The sequence below is a fragment of the Gobius niger genome (genome assembly GCF_951799975.1).
Source record: "Gobius niger genome assembly, contig: SCAFFOLD_57, whole genome shotgun sequence".
NCBI classification, from domain to species: domain Eukaryota; kingdom Metazoa; phylum Chordata; class Actinopteri; order Gobiiformes; family Gobiidae; genus Gobius; species Gobius niger.
Window position 1 is genome coordinate 162,755 of NW_027639070.1, and position 20,844 is coordinate 183,598.

A 20,844-nucleotide genomic window follows, 5' to 3' on the forward strand; every position below is an offset into this window, starting at 1 on the left:
AATTTTCACCTCATTTTTTGTCCCATTTCTTTTTCTAGAGGTTCTCCTGTGTTGTAGGTGATGGTTCTCCTGTGTTGTAGGTGATGGTTCTCCTGTGTTGTAGGTGATGGAGGTTCTCCTGTGTTGTAGGTGATGGTTCTTCTGTGTTGTAGGTGATGGAGGTTCTCCTGTGTTGTAGGTGATGGTTCTCCTGTGTTGTAGGTGATGGAGGTTCTCTTGTGTTGTAGGTGATGGTTCTCCTGTGTTGTAGGTGATGGTTCTCCTGTGTTGTAGGTGATGGAGGTTCTCCTGTGGTTCCTCTGGCTGTGCTCGGCTCCGGTGCTGTCGTCGGAGACGGAGGAGGATCTGTGGTACGAGTCCAGGCCCCGGACGTGGCACAAGGCGCGGGACTTCTGCAGGAGGTACGGACCGTTCTTCTGAGGAGGAGCCGCTGCTTGGTCTGATCAGAGCCGTGTGGAACAGATGGTGGTTTCACCTGTACCAGATCTGGGAGTTACGGTTAAGGTTACGGCAAATGTGATACGTCGTGATTCACTCAAACAGATCTCACACATAGCTTTAGAAATGAGAAGGTCTTGGCTTTCAAATGCAGCATCACACTGGTTTATTAAAGGCTCCTGTCAGTCAGCTTTGACATTAGAATATGCAGAAGCTGGCAGGTGTCATGTGACTCTCTCATGTCTTTGGTGAAGGACTGATGAGGATGGTGATGTTTCTGCTGTTTCAGACATAACGCAGACCTGATCACGCTGCAGAGCCAGGCCGACCTGGGACCGGTGGAGATAACCAGCTTCCAGGCCTGGCTCGGGCTGAGGAGCACCAGCTCAGGCTGGCGCTGGACAGACGGACTCCAGGAGAGAGACGCCGGAGACGTGTTTGCTAAGGGTCAGCCTCACAGCGGACAGGAGTGTGGGAAGATGGTTCACTCTGAAACCAAGTACGTGAGGCTGCTCCATCAGAGCGTCCACAGTGTCTCCTCAGAGTCTTCTGTTTGTCAGGAGATGGACAGAACAATGTTTCATCAGCAACTTTTATTCTTTACAGCAGCATCTCAGCAGCTCCATCATCTCAGCAGCTCCTCGTTCACTCTTTAAACTGTAGCCGAGGCCGAGTCCACAGAGAAATGTATGAAATGATCTTATATTTGGTGAAATCTCAGAGCCTCACATCCTTTATTTGCATTTAGATCCTTTGACTCTGGCCCAGGATCCAAACCTCTGCAGCAGCTCCTAAACTTAAGCCCTTTAGGGACAGATGTGTGTCCAGTTAGGGCACGGCTGCACGGCAGACATTTTAACATTGTGTGTATAGACTATGTTTTAGTTTTTGAACATTGAGCTGCAGATGAACTTCTTAGCCTCTTAACTCCCACCTGAACGGATCCCATTTTCACCAGTTTGGCTTTACCCTAATCAAAAAGCTTCTTCTCAACAAAAATGTGACAAAAATGTGACATAAATGTGACAAAAATTCAACAAAAATTCAACAAAAATTCAACAAAAATTCAACAAAAATTCAACAAAAATTCAAGGACAGGATGCATTTGGTAAGAGGTTAAACTGCTGTTACACATCAGGGCGCTCAAACACATCTCAGCTTCATGAGACGCACATCTGGAGAGGCAAAGAGGCGTTTCCAGATGTGTATCTAATAAACATGTGGCTGTCACGTCCCGGTCAGATCAGGGTCTGTGGATCAGCTGCACCTGAACGTGCCCAGATCCTGCTTAATGAGACTCATGAAACACATAAACCCTCTGTCCCCCAGAGCCTACGCCGACGCCTGCCACCAGAAGCACTTCTTCTTCTGTGAGGACTCCACAGGCCTGCCCCACTTTGAGCTTGAGGCCAAACCCTGGGCTGAAGCCATGGAGCACTGCAGGAGCCTGAGTCTGCGCTTCATGACCTTCCATTCGGAGACTTTTGACGTGGAAAGCGCAGTTTGGGTTTGGAAAACCTTCCCGGTTTGGATCGGCCTGCACCATGACGGTGAGCACCTCACTCTCCACCAGAGGAACATCAGCCAGAGTGAAGCTCATATGTCTGACATCCTCCTCCTCACATGGACCTGCTGTGTTTCAGGAGCCGCCTGGAGCTGGAGCGACGGAGCACAGTCTGACCACAGGACCTGGACAGGTGAGGAGGACGAGGCGTCTGGGGAGAGGGAGGCTGTCCGTTCTCACGTGTGGTTCTTCCAGGTTCTGCTCCTGGTGCCGGTCCTGTTCCTGCCTCTGGTTCTGGTTCTTGTGCGGCCGTCCGGTCTAATAACAAGTACTACATGTGGAGGCACAGCTGCTCCGAGGCCTTTCCGTTCGTCTGCCGCCGGAGCAAGACGAGAGTCCTCCTCGTGCAGGAGCTGCTGAGCTGGGAGCAAGGCCTGGAGGTCTGCAGGAACATGTCCAGGTACAAGCCCTCACACTGACACAGAGGTCTGAGCCTGGAGGTCTGCAGGAACATGTCCAGGTACAAACCCTCACACTGACACAGAGGTCTGAGCCTGGAGGTCTGCAGGAACATGTCCAGGTACAAGCCCTCACACTGACACAGAGGTCTGAGCCTGGAGGTCTGCAGGAACATGTCCAGGTACAAACCCTCACACTGACACAGAGGTCTGAGCTGGAGCAGGGCCTGGAGGTCTGCAGGAACATGTCCAGGTACAAGCCCTCACACTGACACAGAGGTCTGAGCCTGGAGGTCTGCAGGAACATGTCCAGGTACAAGCCCTCACACTGACACAGAGGTCTGAGCCTGGAGGTCTGCAGGAACATGTCCAGGTACAAAACCTCACACTGACACAGAGGTCTGAGCATGGAGGTCTGCAGGAACATCTACTGGTAAAATGCACTTCTCCTGTATCAGTCTGACAGAGGTGATGCTTCATCCAAAGCTGATGAAGCAAAGTCTGTCTTTACACTTTATTGTTTAGTTCCGTTTGTTCTTCTAACCCTGTGTCTGTCTCTGTGAAGTGTCGGGAACTTCAGTCTGCTCAGTGTGGAGGAGAGCGACCTGCAGAACATCCTGAAGCACACCACAGGAGCCACCAGCAGCAAGGTCCTCCCTCTGCTCTCAGTCTCACACATGTTCCTCCTCAGTCTCACACATGTTCCTCCTCAGTCTCACACATGTTCCTCCTCAGTCTCACACATGTTCCTCCTCAGTCTCACATGTTCCCCCTCAGTCTCACACATGTTCCTCCTCAGTCTCACACATGTTCCTCCTCAGTCTCACATATTCCCCCTCAGTCTCACACATGTTCCTCCTCAGTCTCACACATGTTCCTCCTCAGTCTCACACATGTTCCTCCTCAGTCTCACACATGTTCCCCCTCAGTCTCACACATGTTCCTCCTCAGTCTCACACATGTTCCTCCTCAGTCTCACATGTTCCTCCTCAGTCTCACATGTTCCTCCTCAGTCTCACACATGTTCCCCCTCAGTCTCACACATGTTCCTCCTCAGTCTCACACATGTTCCTCCTCAGTCTCACACATGTTCCTCCTCAGTCTCACACATGTTCCTCCTCAGTCTCACACATGTTCCTCCTCAGTCTCACACATGTTCCTCCTCAGTCTCACATGTTCCTCCTCAGTCACACACATGTTCCTCCTCAGTCTCTCACATGTTCCTCCTCAGTCTCACACATGTTCCTCCTCAGTCACACACATGTTCCTCCTCAGTCACACACATGTTCCTCCTCAGTCTCACACATGTTCCTCAGTCTCACACATGTTCCTCCTCAGTCTCACACATGTTCCTCCTCAGTCTCACACATGTTCCCCCTCAGTCTCACACATGTTCCTCCTCAGTCTCACACATGTTCCTCCTCAGTCTCACACATGTTCCCCCTCAGTCTCACACATGTTCCTCCTCAGTCTCACACATGTTCCTCCTCAGTCTCACACATGTTCCCCCTCAGTCTCACACATGTTCCTCCTCAGTCTCTCACATGTTCCTCCTCAGTCTCACACATGTTCCTCCTCAGTCTCTCACATGTTCCTCAGTCTCACACATGTTCCCCCTCAGTCTCACACATGTTCCTCCTCAGTCTCTCACATGTTCCTCCTCAGTCTCACACATGTTCCTCCTCAGTCTCTCACATGTTCCTCCTCAGTCTCACACATGTTCCTCCTCAGTCTCACACATGTTCCTCCTCAGTCTCACACATGTTCCTCCTCAGTCTCTCACATGTTCCTCCTCAGTCTCACACATGTTCCCCCTCAGTCTCACACATGTTCCTCCTCAGTCTCTCACATGTTCCTCCTCAGTCTCACACATGTTCCTCCTCAGTCTCTCACATGTTCCTCAGTCTCACACATGTTCCCCCTCAGTCTCACACATGTTCCTCCTCAGTCTCTCACATGTTCCTCCTCAGTCTCACACATGTTCCTCCTCAGTCTCTCACATGTTCCTCCTCAGTCTCACACATGTTCCTCCTCAGTCTCTCACATGTTCCTCAGTCTCACACATGTTCCTCCTCAGTCTCACACATGTTCCTCCTCAGTCTCACACATGTTCCTCCTCAGTCTCACACATGTTCCCTCTCAGTCTCACACATGTTCCTCCTCAGTCTCACACATGTTCCCTCTCAGTCTCACACATGTTCCTCCTCAGTCTCACACATGTTCCTCCTCAGTCTCACACATGTTCCCTCTCAGTCTCACACATGTTCCTCCTCAGTCTCACACATGTTCCTCCTCAGTCTCTCACATGTTCCTCCTCAGTCTCACACATGTTCCTCCTCAGTCTCACACATGTTCCTCCTCAGTCTCACACATGTTCCTCCTCAGTCTCACACATGTTCCTCCTCAGTCTCACACATGTTCCTCCTCAGTCTCACACATGTTCCCTCTCAGTCTCACATGTTCCTCCTCAGTCTCACACATGTTCCTCCTCAGTCTCTCACATGTTCCTCCTCAGTCTCACATGTTCCTCCTCAGTCTCACACATGTTCCTCCTCAGTCTCACACATGTTCCTCCTCAGTCTCTCACATGTTCCTCCTCAGTCTCACACATGTTCCTCCTCAGTCTCACACATGTTCCTCCTCAGTCTCACATGTTCCTCCTCAGTCTCTCACATGTTCCTCCTCAGTCTCACACATGTTCCTCCTCAGTCTCACACATGTTCCTCCTCAGTCTCACATGTTCCTCCTCAGTCACACATGTTCCTCCTCAGTCTCACACATGTTCCTCCTCAGTCTCACACATGTTCCTCCTCAGTCTCACACATGTTCCTCCTCAGTCTCACATGTTCCTCCTCAGTCACACACATGTTCCTCCTCAGTCTCTCACATGTTCCTCCTCAGTCTCACATGTTCCTCAGTCTCACACATGTTCCTCCTCAGTCTCACACATGTTCCTCCTCAGTCTCACACATGTTCCTCCTCAGTCTCACACATGTTCCCCCTCAGTCTCACACATGTTCCTCCTCAGTCTCACACATGTTCCTCCTCAGTCTCACACATGTTCCCTCTCAGTCTCACATGTTCCTCCTCAGTCTCACACATGTTCCTCCTCAGTCTCTCACATGTTCCTCCTCAGTCTCACATGTTCCTCCTCAGTCTCACACATGTTCCTCCTCAGTCTCACACATGTTCCTCCTCAGTCTCTCACATGTTCCTCCTCAGTCTCACACATGTTCCTCCTCAGTCTCACACATGTTCCTCCTCAGTCTCACATGTTCCTCCTCAGTCTCTCACATGTTCCTCCTCAGTCTCACACATGTTCCTCCTCAGTCTCACACATGTTCCTCCTCAGTCTCACATGTTCCTCCTCAGTCACACATGTTCCTCCTCAGTCTCACACATGTTCCTCCTCAGTCTCACACATGTTCCTCCTCAGTCTCACACATGTTCCCCCTCAGTCTCACACATGTTCCTCCTCAGTCTCACACATTTTCCCCCTCAGTCTCACACATGTTCCTCCTCAGTCTCACACATGTTCCTCCTCAGTCTCAAACATGTTTCTCCTCAGTCTCACACATGTTCCTCCTCAGTCTCACACATGTTCCTCCTCAGTCTTACACATGTTCCTCCTCAGTCTCACACATGTTCCTCCTCAGTCTCACACATGTTCCTCCTCAGTCTCTCACATGTTCCACCTCAGTCTCACACATGTTCCTCCTCAGTCTCACATGTTCCTCCTCAGTCTCACACATGTTCCCCCTCAGTGTCACACATGTTCCCCCTCAGTCTCAAACATGTTTCTCCTCAGTCTCACACATGTTCCTCCTCAGTCTTACACATGTTCCTCCTCAGTCTCACACATGTTCCTCCTCAGTCTCACACATGTTCCTCCTCAGTCTCACATGTTCCTCCTCAGTCTCACACATGTTCCTCCTCAGTCTCTCACATGTTCCTCCTCAGTCTCTCACATGTTCCTCCTCAGTCTCACATGTTCCTCCTCAGTCTCACACATGTTCCTCCTCAGTCTTACACATGTTCCTCCTCAGTCTCACACATGTTCCTCCTCAGTCTCACACATGTTCCTCCTCAGTCTCTCACATGTTCCCCCTCAGTCTCACACATGTTCCTCCTCAGTCTCACATGTTCCTCCTCAGTCTCACACATGTTCCCCCTCAGTGTCACACATGTTCCCCCTCAGTCTCAAACATGTTTCTCCTCAGTCTCACACATGTTCCTCCTCAGTCTTACACATGTTCCTCCTCAGTCTCACACATGTTCCTCCTCAGTCTCACACATGTTCCTCCTCAGTCTCACATGTTCCTCCTCAGTCTCACACATGTTCCTCCTCAGTCTCTCACATGTTCCTCCTCAGTCTCTCACATGTTCCTCCTCAGTCTCACATGTTCCTCCTCAGTCTCACACATGTTCCTCCTCAGTCTCTCACATGTTCCTCCTCAGTCTCTCACATGTTCCTCCTCAGTCTCACATGTTCCTCCTCAGTCTCACACATGTTCCTCCTCAGTCTCACACATGTTCCTCCTCAGTCTCACACATGTTCCTCCTCAGTCTCACACATGTTCCTCCTCAGTCTCACACATGTTCCTCCTCAGTCTCTCACATGTTCCCCCTCAGTCTCACACATGTTCCTCCTCAGTCTCACATGTTCCTCCTCAGTCTCACACATGTTCCCCCTCAGTGTCACACATGTTCCCCCTCAGTCTCAAACATGTTTCTCCTCAGTCTCACACATGTTCCTCCTCAGTCTTACACATGTTCCTCCTCAGTCTCACACATGTTCCTCCTCAGTCTCACACATGTTCCTCCTCAGTCTCACACATGTTCCTCCTCAGGTGTGGCTGGGTCTGAGGTTCCTGGCCGGCTCCTGGTTCTGGTCTGATGGATCTGTGGTCTCTCTGCCGTCGCTCGATCCGTGTCCTGAGGCCAGACTCCGCTGTGGAGCTCTGGTCCTCAACACCAGCTCCATAGAACCAGCCGACTGCAGCCAGGAGCTCAACGTGCTGTGCCACAGACGCTGAAGACCACAGCCAGAGGATGGTCTGCAGGTCTTTGAGGCTTTCCTCCCCCTCACAGACTCTTTAGGACTAAACCATGAACACACTGTAGAACATAAATAACGGGTCAGTTGTGATTCAGGGTCAGGGTTTTTTCAGCCGTAACATTATTTCTTCTTCTCTTCATGTGGAAAATGTCTAAATGTCGTTTGCAGATAAAAGTTGACTCTATGTTGTAACTAAATAAAGAACTGTGTGAGTGTCTCTGTCTGGATTTATGAACTAACTTTACATTTGTTCTGAAATCACAAAGAGTTTCACAGAGAACGTGGTCATTTGAGGTTGTAACTAAATCCACTGGTTCGCCACAAGGGGGCGTTCTGCCTCCGCTTTTGTTCTTATAAGGAAAGGCAAATGTGTTTCTACAGCACATTTCAGACTTTGGGCCCGATCTTGTGCATTAAAACGAGACGATAGCGTGACATGTTGCCTCAGTAGCAGCACTTTGTGATCTTCCACTCCAGACTTGGCTCATTTAAGTGGGTGGAGACACACATTTTCCTCCAACCAGATCGACTCCGCGTCCAGGAGAGTGGTTTTGTGGGAGTGGAGGGTGAACATGTGCTTTTGTTTTGCTTCGCGTTCACGCCGAGCGCGGCCGATCCGCGCCACAGCGGACGCTGTAGCTCTTTATCTCTGGAGACGTGAACATGGTTTAGCTCACGATGGTTTAGCTCACGATGGTTTAGCTCACGATGGTTTAGCTCACGATGGTTTAGCTCACGATGGTTTAGCTCACGATGGTTTAGCTCACGATGGTTTAGCTCACCATGGTTTAGCTCACGATGGTTTAGCTCACGATGGTTTAGCTCACGATGGTTTAGCTCACGATGGTTTAGCTCACGATGGTTTAGCTCACGATGGTTTAGCTCACGATGGGGTAAATAAAGTTTTTAGTTTGACCTGTGAGAGCCTAAGGCTTAAGAAAGAACGCAAGACAGCGCAATGTAAACCAGGAAGTGAATGTCAGCCGTGTTTCCATCAGTGCAGTCGCCTCCTCTTGTGACGCCCCCTCACAGGTGGCGGAGGCCAATGGCACATATAGCGCCGCCATGAGCCTGCGCCGCCCCGTGCGCCGCCACAAGATCTGGCCCCATGTGTGTCTCACAGCATCACCAAAAACACACACAATAAAAACAATGAAACTAATTAGAATGACTAAAAAGATGGTTTGGCTATACTAAATTATCAATGAATGTGAATAAGCAAGGATTAAACAACTCGGAGCCGCATTCGACGGTTATAATGCACGACGCAGAGTCAAGAACACCACGACGCGCAGTGGAGTGGTGTTCTTGACTCTGCGAAGTGCATTATAACGTCTAACGCGGCTCCTCGTTGTTTAATCCGCTTATACCAGGGTCCCACAAACCTAACATTTATAATAAGTATTTGTTTCATTTACTAAACTCACTAAATCTGCCAGACTACGGGACTATTTCCTGTGGGTTATTAGCCGGTCACTGAAGGCTGGTCTCAGAGCGAGTCATTCTCCGCAGCTATTACGAGGATCTCAGTCAGGCTCAACGACACAACATCAGCACAGAATCACAACACAACAGGACTAACCCGGAAACACTTTCCCTGGAAGGAAACACCGATATGCGGCACTCGTGGGCACCAGTTATTTACCTTTTACAAGGTTTAACCTGAAGCTAAAGCTAGCTAGCTCAACCAGCTCAACTGTTTATGGAAACAGCTGCGGTGGAGTCGCTCACACCTGGGCCCCCCCAACTCAAACTTTTATGTTTGACTTTACTAATCCAGACAAAGATGCTTCAATGCAGGATCATTTTATGTACGCCTGAAAATGATGAATAGCCTTAACCGTTTCCAATAGAAATGTAAAGCTCATATGTTATTAACAGTAGCTAACCTAGCTGCTCACTCTCCTCTACAAACATTTAGCAAACACTAAATCCATCTCATACGTTCCTGTCAGTCACTAATTACGCCTTTATCTGGTTCAGCTGTGTCAGGCGTTGCTATGGCGACGCCACAGCGGAGTGATATCCCAGTGATTTAACTACCGGACTACGTGTGCGGTTATACCAAAATAATGCACCAGCCAATCAGAATCCAGTATTCACCCAGACCATGGTGTAAAACAAAATATATTATATTCGGTAATAAGAGAGTTGAAAATCCAACAACACTAAAAATCAACCAAGTGGAAGTTGAGAGGGCGGGTCATACAAAGGGAGCACATGTTGATGAAAGTGCAGGTAAATTATGTCAAATCAAAAGTATCAAAAATAATTGGCATATTGTCTAAAATCAAAGCAGTGGTAAATCAAAAATCACTCCATTTATCATACACTGCTCTCATCCTTCCACACCTAAACTATGGTGTGGTTCTCTGGGGGAATAACTATAAAAGTACAATCCAACCCATTTTTATCCTACAAAAACAGCGGTCAGAATAGTCAGCAGATTATAATGTCCTTTGTTCATTAAATTAAAAATACTAAAACTACACGACTTAGTTGATCTTGGCACAGTTATTGTTAAGTATAAGGTTCATAACCGAGAGCTTCCTGAATGTAAACAAGAAAGGTTTAAACCCAGAGAGACTGGCTATAATCTCAGAGGAACTCACATCTATCAGAAAAAACACCAAAGCCAGATGTGTCTCAGTCAGAGGAGTAAACATCTGGAATATTCTGAATGACACCTTCAAAAACTCAACATCCTTAAACGCTTTCAAAAAATGTTCAAATCTAATGTAATGAGCAGTTATAAGGCACTAGCGCAAACTCACATATAAACTCTCCTGTGTTCACTATATTCTGTCTTTACATTATTGATTGATGTGTGACAGAAACATAATCATGTTGTTGCAGACGGTCAAACTGCTGTTTACTCTAAGTTGCTATTAAGGGTTTGGCTTTAGAAAAGTGTTTCACTTCAGCCAAAACCCTTTTCAGTCATTGTTTCAGTGTGTTCATGTTTTGTAGTCCATCGTGTCTGTGTGAAGATTCTGACTGAAATAAACTAAACCTGAAGCTTTTTGCAGCTCTGTACTTTCCTCAGGAGGTTTGTTGTTGTTGAAAAAGATAAATATGGCCCTTTCTGTTCCACTACCTTTATAAAAAAGTGTCCATTTGTCTGTGTTTTGTCTCAATTGAAGCAGACTCCAGAACAGCAGGTGGCGCTGCGCAGATGAACTATCAATACCACTGACTCACGAGGAGGAGGAGGGAGATTTTCATGGTTGATTGAAAACTTTCCTCTTTGATGTAAATATTCGTCCTTTAGAATCTGTCCTTAGTCACGAGTGAAGGAAACAGCCACAGATGCAAACGATCCATGCAAACCAGGAGGAAACCATAGAAATATATACATGGAAGAGGCCTGCTGTCCCAGCTCCTGTCTCTTTACATAGAGGTGCTCAGTGGCGCATGACTCCAGTTTCGTCCGCCATAACAGCCCAAAGTGCCCGTATGACGCGTCATCTGTATCTCTGCTCCCACGGCCCAAGTGGGTGAAAGCAGCGTGAGCGCACGGCGGCCGACGAAGCCTCAGAGCGAAGCGGACGCCATTACGCTGTAAGTCAAATCTCTTAATATCATCGTTCTTTAGCTGCACACGAGCTCTGTAAATATGCCAGATTATAGCAGGGAGGCTAGTTTCCATCTGTCGTCCCGAGGCAGGAAACACAGACACAATTTACAATTAACAAAATGTGACGACAATAAATGCAGCAACAACTACAAGTGTCACAGGCTGGTTTTCCTTTAGCCACAGTTTAAAACGGCCTTTAAAAGTCTCTCTGATGATAAAGGGAGACTATTCCAAAACGTGGTGCCTTTTACAGAGAGCACAGTCTGTCCAGAGGAGGTTCTCCTGTGTGGAGCCTCACAGAGAGCACAGTCTGTCCAGAGGAGGTTCTCCTGTGTGGAACCTCACAGTCTCCTCCAGCTGATGCCCTGGTGCCCGTGATCCCACTCACAGACTTTGGTTTGATGAAATCCTGCGATGGAGGCGGAGCAAGTCCATGCAGTACTTTATATACAAGGCAACCATATTTAAAAAGAATGAAGTTCAAAATGGAGTAAATGAAGCTTCTCTAAAACAGTGCAGTGGTGAAAGGAGAACAGTTTCTTGTCCAAGATTTGTATGGCTTTTTTAAAAAGAGACTCTGTTGGTTTGAGTGATGTACCAGCAGCTGTGACCATGTGGTTATACAATACTCTACATGAGACAGAATCATGGAGTGTACAAACATTGGGGCCGCAGACAGAGACATAAAGGGTCTCACCTGTCTAAACTGTGCTACATTAAAATGAACAGTTTTAGTTTGAGCCGTTTTCTTAAATGTAAGAAACATGTTTGACCACAGGGGTTGACCTCGGTAGGTCAGGGTCGTTCCTGATCTCCTCACTCTTACATCAGTTCAGAAGCTTCTTTGTCCTGATTTCTTAGTCAAATAAATTCTGGTCCGTCAAACCACATTTGAATTTCCGATAATCTGTTTGCTCCTCATCGTCGCCCTGAAAACAGGAGCCTCAAAGAAGCTAAAGGTTCATCATCAGCAGAACGTCGTCGTCAGTAGCACCAGATTCTGCAGTTCTGGACAGTGAGGTCAGATGGTTTGGCATAAGGACCTCATTAATGAGGACGAGCGGGTGGGCGGCTTCGTATACTGGAAATACTGGAAAACCAACAAACGTTACTATACTAACACTGTATGATTCAGTGCATCGAGTTTACGACACACGTTAGGAGGAAAAACAAACTGTGTTCCAATAAAGAGAGAAACTCAGGCCCAAATCCTTGAAGATGAGCTCAGCCTGCGTGACCTCCAGGGAAAGGTTGATTTCTTAGTCAAACATGTTTGTTTTGCATCTTCAGGCAGTTTTACATGTGAATCAATATTCACCTGCAGCGACTTTGTTCCTTCACTCTGGACCGAAGAGCGACAGGCGAGAGAGCGACGGGTGAGAGAGCGACAGGTGAGAGACCGACAGGTGAGAGACCGACAGGAGCTTTTCCTTTGTTTCTCTCTTTTCTAACCTTCTGGTCTGAGATCCCTATTTAGTCTCTGCAGTTAAAGATTCTCCTGTGTTGTAGGTGATGTAGGTTGTAGGTGATGGAGGTTCTTCTGTGTTGTAGGCAGTGGTTAAAGGAATAGGCCACCGTTCTTACATACTGAGATATATTCTTACCTTAGCTTTGACGAGTTCTTTAGGACCTGTCTGATCTTCAGTCACGTAAACACAGCGCAGACGGCGTTAGCTTTTAGCCTCTCCCTCTCTCCTCTATAGCTCCAAAACAGGTCAAGATAGAAGCTACCAAGCTCTTCCACGTTTCCCCTATTTAAATATGGTTACGTGAAGTGTTCCACTACAAAGTATAATTACACACAATTAAACAATGTGGATTTTCTAAGAGGATAAAAGGGGGAACTATATTGTGAGGCGTAATAATACCAGGAGTAATTTGAAATCCGTGCAGTAATCTTCACTTTACTGCGCAGTAATCTTCACTTTACTGCGCAGTAATCTTCACTTTACTGAGCAGTAATCTTCACTTTACTGCGCAGTAATCTTCACTTTACTGCGCAGTAATCTTCACTTTACTGCGCAGTAATCTTCACTTTACTGAGCAGTAATCTTCACTTTACTGCGCAGTAATCTTCACTTTACTGAGCAGTAATCTTCACTTTACTGCGCAGTAATCTTCACTTTACTGCACAGTAATCTTCACTTTACTGAGCAGTAATCTTCACTTTACTGCGCAGTAATCTTCACTTTACTGCGCAGTAATCTTCACTTTACTGAGCAGTAATCTTCACTTTACTGCGCAGTAATCTTCACTTTACTGCGCAGTAATCTTCACTTTACTGCGCAGTAATCTTCACTTTACTGCGCGGATGCCAAACCACTCCTGGTATTATTACTTATTCAAAGGAGGCACAACCAAAGAAAATGAACATGAGAGCTGAAACATTACTTATTAACCATTCTGGCTTGTTATTATGTTGTTCATTTGAGAAGATCCTCTTTCCCATCAGCATTGCTCACAGCAGGGCTCTTGATCTATGTTTTCACTGGGGGAGAGTGCGGGTTTGTCATTGGCCACTGGGCCGGTCAGGGGTATATATTATTATCATATTTTTGGGATAAATGAACAAAAATGTCATTATCATCACTGCTTGAATAGAATAGAATTGGGTCTAAACATAAAAGTTATATTATATTCCAGCATTTAAGGCTATGTAGAAAAAAAGGAAGAAAAGAAACAGCAAAAGATGAATACAGAATAATAAAGAGCCTAATAATAAAGTAGGACAACTCGGAACTAAGCCAGGATTAAGCCAGGGCTAAAACATGCAATATCAGGACTAAGGCAGGACTAAATCACATCTGAACCAAAGGCCTAACACAGAATGACAGAGTCACATGTGAGGACCAGCTGAACCAAGACCACGTCTCAAACAACATGACTCTCTCCTGCTCAGCCACTGCTCCTCCAGCCGAGTGGGCTGAGGGCTGACCATAGACATAATATTAAGGGCTGACCATAGACATAATATTAAGGGCTGACCATAGACAGAATATTAAGGGCTGACCAAACATCTGAGCCTCACCTCACGCTTCATGAAAGCTCTTTGGAGATGACGCTCACCCACATATTCAGCTTCAGCCTCTCCCTTTTATCTGTTCACAAAGAGCATCCCTGCGCTTGTGCATTTCCACAAAGACGTTGAATGAAGTCAGAGCAGAAAGGAAGCAAATGCACCTCAGATGAATGATTCAGATGTTAAATTAGAGCCCGGAGAGCGAGGTTTAGCGCGTTGACCGGTTGAACGAGTGCTGCCATCAGCTTCATCCTCCGCTTTACAAACATCCACAACTGAACTGGTGTTCCTCACCTTCAAGAAGCTGGTCCAGCCCTTTGCACCGGTGCCTTCATCCCGGTGAACACCGGCGGCGCCGGGGGGGTCTTGGGGGGTATCAAGACCCTCCCAAAAAACGCCTTGACCCCCCATTAGACCCCCCAACCCCTTCTTGATTAAATACATGTAAATCCCTCCTCCGTGATGGACCTGATGATCTCCGCTGCTGTGGAGGCTGTATGAGCTGCTGTGTCTGTCTCTCGTGCTCAGTGACGTCACGTTTCTTTCCATGCGGTGACGCCACGACTGGCGCGTGTCTCGCTGTTTACAACATGCCTGAGCGCGGGGCTGACAGAGGGAGGAAGCCGGGCGGATGGAAGTCTGTAAACTCAGGATCTGCTCACGCACAAACCGCGTGTTCAATTTGGCGTATTAGTGCCGCTCACGGACACAATGTCCGCCTTTTGCTTTGATAGTGCCTTGGCCCGCCTGCCCCGGGGCAGCTGCTGCTTACAGGGGCAGTTCTGCGCTCTGACCGCACAGCTACCGCTCACACGCACAGAGCGAGGGTGCTGAACAGAAGGAAGAGACAGGTACCACAGGTACCACAGGTACCACAGGTACCACAGGTACCACGCATTCATCACTCATCAACCTGTCAGTCCGTCCAACGATGAGCTCCTGTTTTCTCCTGTTTTCTCTGTTCACCGTGTTACAGAGCCATGTTTCCATCTGAGCCGCGCTGTAGGAGATGATGGTACCGGAGCCGCAGGCACTGCTACGCAATGTGGCGCCAACTCGCCGCGCAGCGACGCAAATGCAGCGCGGAGAACGCTGAAAAACACTTTCATGGAAAATGAGGCGCGGGTCAGATTTCATAGTTTGGCCCCGGGGACACATATTGAGTAGGCCTGACCTAGTATCTGTATTACATCGTATGTGCGCGAAAATGACAAAGTTGCAATCATGTTGTAGGTGATGGAGGTTCTCCTGTGTTGTAGGTGATGGAGGTTCTCCTGTGTTGTAGGTGATGGAGGTTCTCCTGTGTTGTAGGTGATGGAGGTTCTCCTGTGTTGTAGGTGATGGAGGTTCTCCTGTGGTTCCTCTGGCTGTGCTCAGCTCCGGTGCTGTCGTTGGAGACAGAGAGAAAGCTGTGGTTCGAGTCCAGGCCCCGGACGTGGGACGAGGCGCAGCTGTTCTGCAGGAGGTTTGTGTCCAACATCTGCTTTCCAGAACATGTTCATGAATCTGCACAGTGTTGTTGTTGTTTTGTTTTGTGTTGGAGAATGACTCCATCTTAAAAACAGGAGGAAACATCTGAGTAGTGCGAGTTCTCCTTGTGTTTCAGTAAATATGGAGAACTGGCCACAGCGGAGACTTCTTCTGACTCTGAGGACTTAAAGGCGATGGATCTGAGCGTTTATCAGGCCTGGGTGGGGCTGCAGAAGCGGGACTCGGGCTGGCGCTGGTGGAACGGTTACGAGGAGTACCCCATTGAAGACCTGTTTGCTGAGGGTGAACCCCAGAGCGGACACGAGTGTGGGAAGATCATCCGCAAGCACGACAAGTACGTGAGTCTGTTCCAAGGTCTCCGGTATTCCACTGTTCAGATTTTGCTCTGAACTTCCCTGCCCAGAGAGATGAAGGTCTGTGTCTCTGCAGAGCCTACACCGACGACTGTGAGCAGAGGCATTTCTTCTACTGTGAGAGCAGATACCACCTCCAGTATGAGTTTGTGACTGAGAGCAGACCCTGGGCTGAGGCGCTGCAGCACTGTCAGGACCAGAGCATGCAGTTCTTTGACTCCCCATATTCCTCAAACTTTCCCTATTCAACCAGTCCCACTTCACTGAAGGACTTCCCGGTGTGGATCGGCCCGGTCACCGCTGACCACGGTGAGGAACGCTCACGCAAGAATTCTTTTTGCAGATTTTTCTTCGGCTTTAATAAGATGCTGCCCCATATTTGAATTGAGAGACTATCCTCTACTTTTAAACTCTCGGATCAAATCTTGATGTTGCTCTTAAACTTTTTAACCGACCGCATTCAGAGAGTTCTTGTGAACGGTCTCATGTCGAGCACTCTGGTTTCGAACACAGGGTCCCCTCAGGGCTGCGTACTATCACCATTGCTCTATATCATGTGTACAGACAGCAGCAGGTCTGTCCATGAGAGCAGGAACATTGTTAAACTCTCCGATGATACGGCTCTACTGACCCTTTTGCAGGAGCAGACTCTGATCATGGTCCTGCTTTCACCCAGGGGTGCGATGAGGACTTTCTCCACTTAAATGTGACACAAACTAAAGCGCTTGTTGTTGACTTTAGGAGGAATCCAGAGAGAAACCGACCTTTATCCACGGGGAAGAGGTGGAAAAGGTCGACTCTTTTCAGTACTTGGGACTGTTTTTGATTCCTCTCTACGATTTGGTAAAAACACAAAGTGTCAAACGTGGACATCAGCGAGTTCACCTGATGAGGAAACTGAACTCTTTTAATGCATCAGCAAATATTTTAAGTCACTTTTATCATTCTTTTATTGAAAGCGTATTAACCTTTTCTTTTATTTGCTGGTTTGACGCCGGTCTGTGGAAAATCAGAACAGTCTGAACCACATTGTCAAAGTGTCAGATTCCTGGTGTGCGTTTTGAAGACCTCGCCTCACTCTGGAAGAAAAGAGTCGTCCAAAAGACTCCATCGAGTTTGGGTCAACAAAACCATGACTTGCGGTCGCACTTTACTCTGATGCCTCCGGGGGGCGATATGTCGTCCCCCAGCAGAAAAGAAACCGCTGTTCAAGGTCCTTCATTCCGACTGCTGTCAGAAACTTAAATGACAACATCTAGGAAGGCAGAGTTTATCTTGTTCTCTTGTTCTCTTGTGTCCTGATGCTCTTACAGTTCATGACGTCTGTATATGGTTGTTTGTGTCTCCATTTATTGTTTTTATGACCAGAGAGCAGTGAACAGAACTGCCCATTGGGATGAATAAAGTTGTTTTGATTTGATTTGAGGAATGCTCAGGTCTCAGGCTGGAGCCATTTGACCAGTCTGGTATAGGAAAAAAAGATTAGGTTCTTGAGATGTTTAGATCCACATGTTGATGCTGTTGGTCCAGGGACGGGATTAAAGGAAGTGACTTAGTTGTTTCAGTTCAAATAAAGCCTTTTGAAGGACGGGCGACACTTCAACCACCGAGTACAGACCATGACTGAAGAGCCTGCAGTGAAGACGAGAGTAGCCGTGTCGATAAATCCTTAATGACCCAGTGTGAAATCATGACTGACTGATCTGAGGAGGCTGATGTTTGTGTGGTTCCTTCAGGTTCTGGTTCCTGCACGAGCATCAGTTCCTTACACGACATTATGAAGGCCTACGACTGCTCCCGGGCCTTTCCCTTCATCTGTGAGCGACTCAGCCTGGTCCTGGTGAAGGAGCTGCTGAGCTGGGACCGCGGTCTGGAGGTCTGCAGCAACATCTCAGCCTTCGACAGCCAGGGGTATGTCCCACCACACCACCTTTATCATGGATCTGAAATGTTCATGTTCAAGCGACTGCGTGAAGTACATGAAGGTCTTTGCGGCACATTTGAACACATTTCTGAGGTTTCAAAAGTATCGCTTCAACATCGAGAAAGAAAAAACAATGAAACTCATGGCGTCTGTTTCCTCCAGAGACTTTGGTCTGCTCCGCGTGGAGGAGAGCGACCTGCAGGACGTCCTGGAGCACAGCACAGGAGCAACCAGCAGCAAGGTACTCCCTCTGCTCTCCTCCAGGGGTCGCTCTCGTCTCCCCCTCAGTCTCACACATGTTCCTCCTCAGTCTCACATGTTCCTCCTCAGTCTCTCACATGTTCCTCCTCAGTCTCACACATGTTCCTCCTCAGTCTCACACATGATCCTCCTCAGTCTCACATGTTCCTCCTCAGTCTCACACATGTTCCTCCTCAGTCTCACACATGTTCCTCCTCAGTCTCACACATGATCCTCCTCAGTCTCACATGTTCCTCCTCAGTCTCTCACATGTTCCCCCTCAGTCTCACACATGTTCCCCCTCAGTCTCACACATGTTCCCCCTCAGTCTCACACATGTTCCCCCTCATGTTCCTCCTCAGTCTCACACATGTTCCTCCTCAGTCTGACATGTTCCCCCTCAGTCTCACACATGTTCCTCCTGAGTCTCACACATGTTCCTCCTCAGTCTCACACATGTTCCTCCTCAGTCTCACACATGTTCCTCCTCAGTCTCTCACATGTTCCTCCTCAGTCTCACACATGTTCCCCCTCAGTCTCACACATGTTCCTCCTCAGTCTCACACATGTTCCCCCTCAGTCTCACACATGTTCCCCCTCAGTCTCACACATGTTCCTCCTCAGTCTCACACATGTTCCTCCTCAGTCTCACACATGTTCCCTCTCAGTCTCACATGTTCCTCCTCAGTCTCACACATGTTCCTCCTCAGTCTCACACATGTTCCTCCTCAGTCTCACACATGTTCCTCCTCAGTCTCACACATGTTCCTCCTCAGTCTCTCACATGTTCCTCCTCAGTCTCTCACATGTTCCTCCTCAGTCTCACACATGTTCCTCCTCAGTCTCACACATGTTCCTCCTCAGTCTCACACATGTTCCTCCTCAGTCTCTCACATGTTCCTCCTCAGTCTCACACATGTTCCTCCTCAGTCTCTCACATGTTCCTCCTCAGGTGTGGCTGGGTCTGAGGTTCCTGGCCGGCTCCTGGTTCTGGTCTGATGGATCTGTGGTCTCTCTGCCGTCGCTCGATCCGTGTCCTGAGGCCAGACTCCGCTGTGGAGCTCTGGTCCTCAACACCAGCTCTATAGAACCAGCCGACTGCAGCCAGGAGCTCAACGTGCTGTGCCACAGACGCTGAAGACCACAGCCAGAGGATGGTCTGCAGGTCTTTGAGGCTTTTCCTCCCCCTCACAGACTCTTTAGGACTAAACCATGAACACACTGTAGAACATAAATAACGGGTCAGTTGTGATTCAGGGTCAGGGTTTTTACAGCCGTAACATTATTTCTGTCTGTTATTTCTTCTTCTCTTCATGTGGAAAATGTCTAAATGTCGTTTGCAGATAAAAGTTGACTCTATGTTGTAACTAAATAAAGAACTGTGTGAGTGTCTCTGTCTGGATTTATGAACTAACTTTACATTTGTTCTGAAATCACAAAGGGTTTCACAGAGAACGTGGTCATTTGAGGTTGTAACTAAATCCACTGGTTCACCACAAGGGGGCGTTCTGCCTCCGCTTTTGTTTATCTTATAAGGCAGGGGTCGGCAACGTCAGGCCCAGGGGCCAAATCAGAACCTCTGGCCCCCAATATGATTTTGAGAAATATAATTATGAAGGGATCAAATACCTGTTAACGTACTCTAAAAATGTGAGAAAGCATCTTTTTATAGTCTTTTTTTAATGTCCTGTCAGAACATCCCACTTGGTCATATATAATGTAAAACAGTGAATCTAAACTGGTGGGTCGGGACTCAAAAGTGGGTCGCGAGCCTACAGGGAACTTTATTTTTCTATATTTTCCATCTGAAACTACACAGAAACACACTGGAGTCTGTTGAAATGTGTATTATTGGGTTGTCGCAGCCGGTCATTAAGGTAATGCGGGTCTCGGAGCCGGACCACTTTAGAACCACTGATGTAAAACATTGGCATTTGCACAAAGCGGGTCTTAGCTTTAGGCTACAACAGTGAGGTTCGGCCCTCGGTGTTTTGCCGATGATGAACATCAGCCTCCGTGATGCAAACTTGCCTAACCCTGTTATAAGGAAAGGCAAATGTGTTTCTGCAGCACATTTCAGACCCAGTGTGTCTCACAGCAACACCAAACACACACAATAAAAACAATGAAACGATTGAAGCTTAATTACTTGCTAATTAGAATGACTAAAAAGATGGTTTGACTATAATGAATGTGAATAAAACAAAATATATTATATTCGGTAATAAGAGAATTGAAAATCCAAAGTGCAGGTAAATTATGGCAAATCAAAAGTATCAAAAATAATTGGCATATTGTGTAAAATCAAAGCAGTTGTAAATCAAAAATCACTCCATTTATCATACAACGCTCTCATTCTTCCAGACCTAAACTATGGTGTGGTTCTCTGGGGGAATAACTATAAAAGTACAATCCAACCCATTTTTACCCTACAAAAAACAGCGGTCAGAATAGTCAGCAGATCATAATGCCCCAACGAATCCTTTGTTCATTAAATTAAAAATACCAAAACTACACGACTTAGTTGATCTTGGCACAGCTGTTGTTATGTATAAGGTTCATAACCATGAGCTTCCTGAATGTTTAAAGAAAGGTTTAAACCCAGAGAGACTGGCTATTATCTCAGAGGAACTCACATCTATCAGAAAAAACACCAAAGCCAGATGTGTCTCAGTCAGAGGAGTAAACATCTGGAATATTCTGAATGACACTTTAAAAAACTCAACATCCTTAAACGCTTTCAAAAAAATGTTCAAATCTAATGTACTTAGCAGTTATAAG

The 20,844-nt window shown here is 47.4% G+C and overlaps 2 protein-coding genes across 2 annotated transcripts in view; one reads left to right on the forward strand and one right to left on the reverse strand.

Moving 5' to 3' along the window:
- LOC306982943 (protein kinase C-binding protein NELL1-like) overlaps positions 1-20,844 on the reverse strand; it is a gene marked incomplete at both ends in the record, with an annotated part of 170,190 nt that overhangs the window by 109,561 nt on the left and 39,785 nt on the right. The window lies entirely within an intron of this gene.
- LOC306982941 (macrophage mannose receptor 1-like) lies at positions 262-7,436 on the forward strand (the record flags this gene model as incomplete). Its single annotated transcript, XM_079583386.1, has 7 exons — positions 262-401; positions 728-937; positions 1,768-1,988; positions 2,082-2,135; positions 2,198-2,402; positions 2,966-3,176; positions 7,251-7,436. The coding sequence occupies exons 1-7, from the start codon at positions 277-279 to the stop codon at positions 7,434-7,436; spliced, it is 1,212 nt and encodes a 403-aa protein (XP_079439512.1). The 5' UTR covers positions 262-276.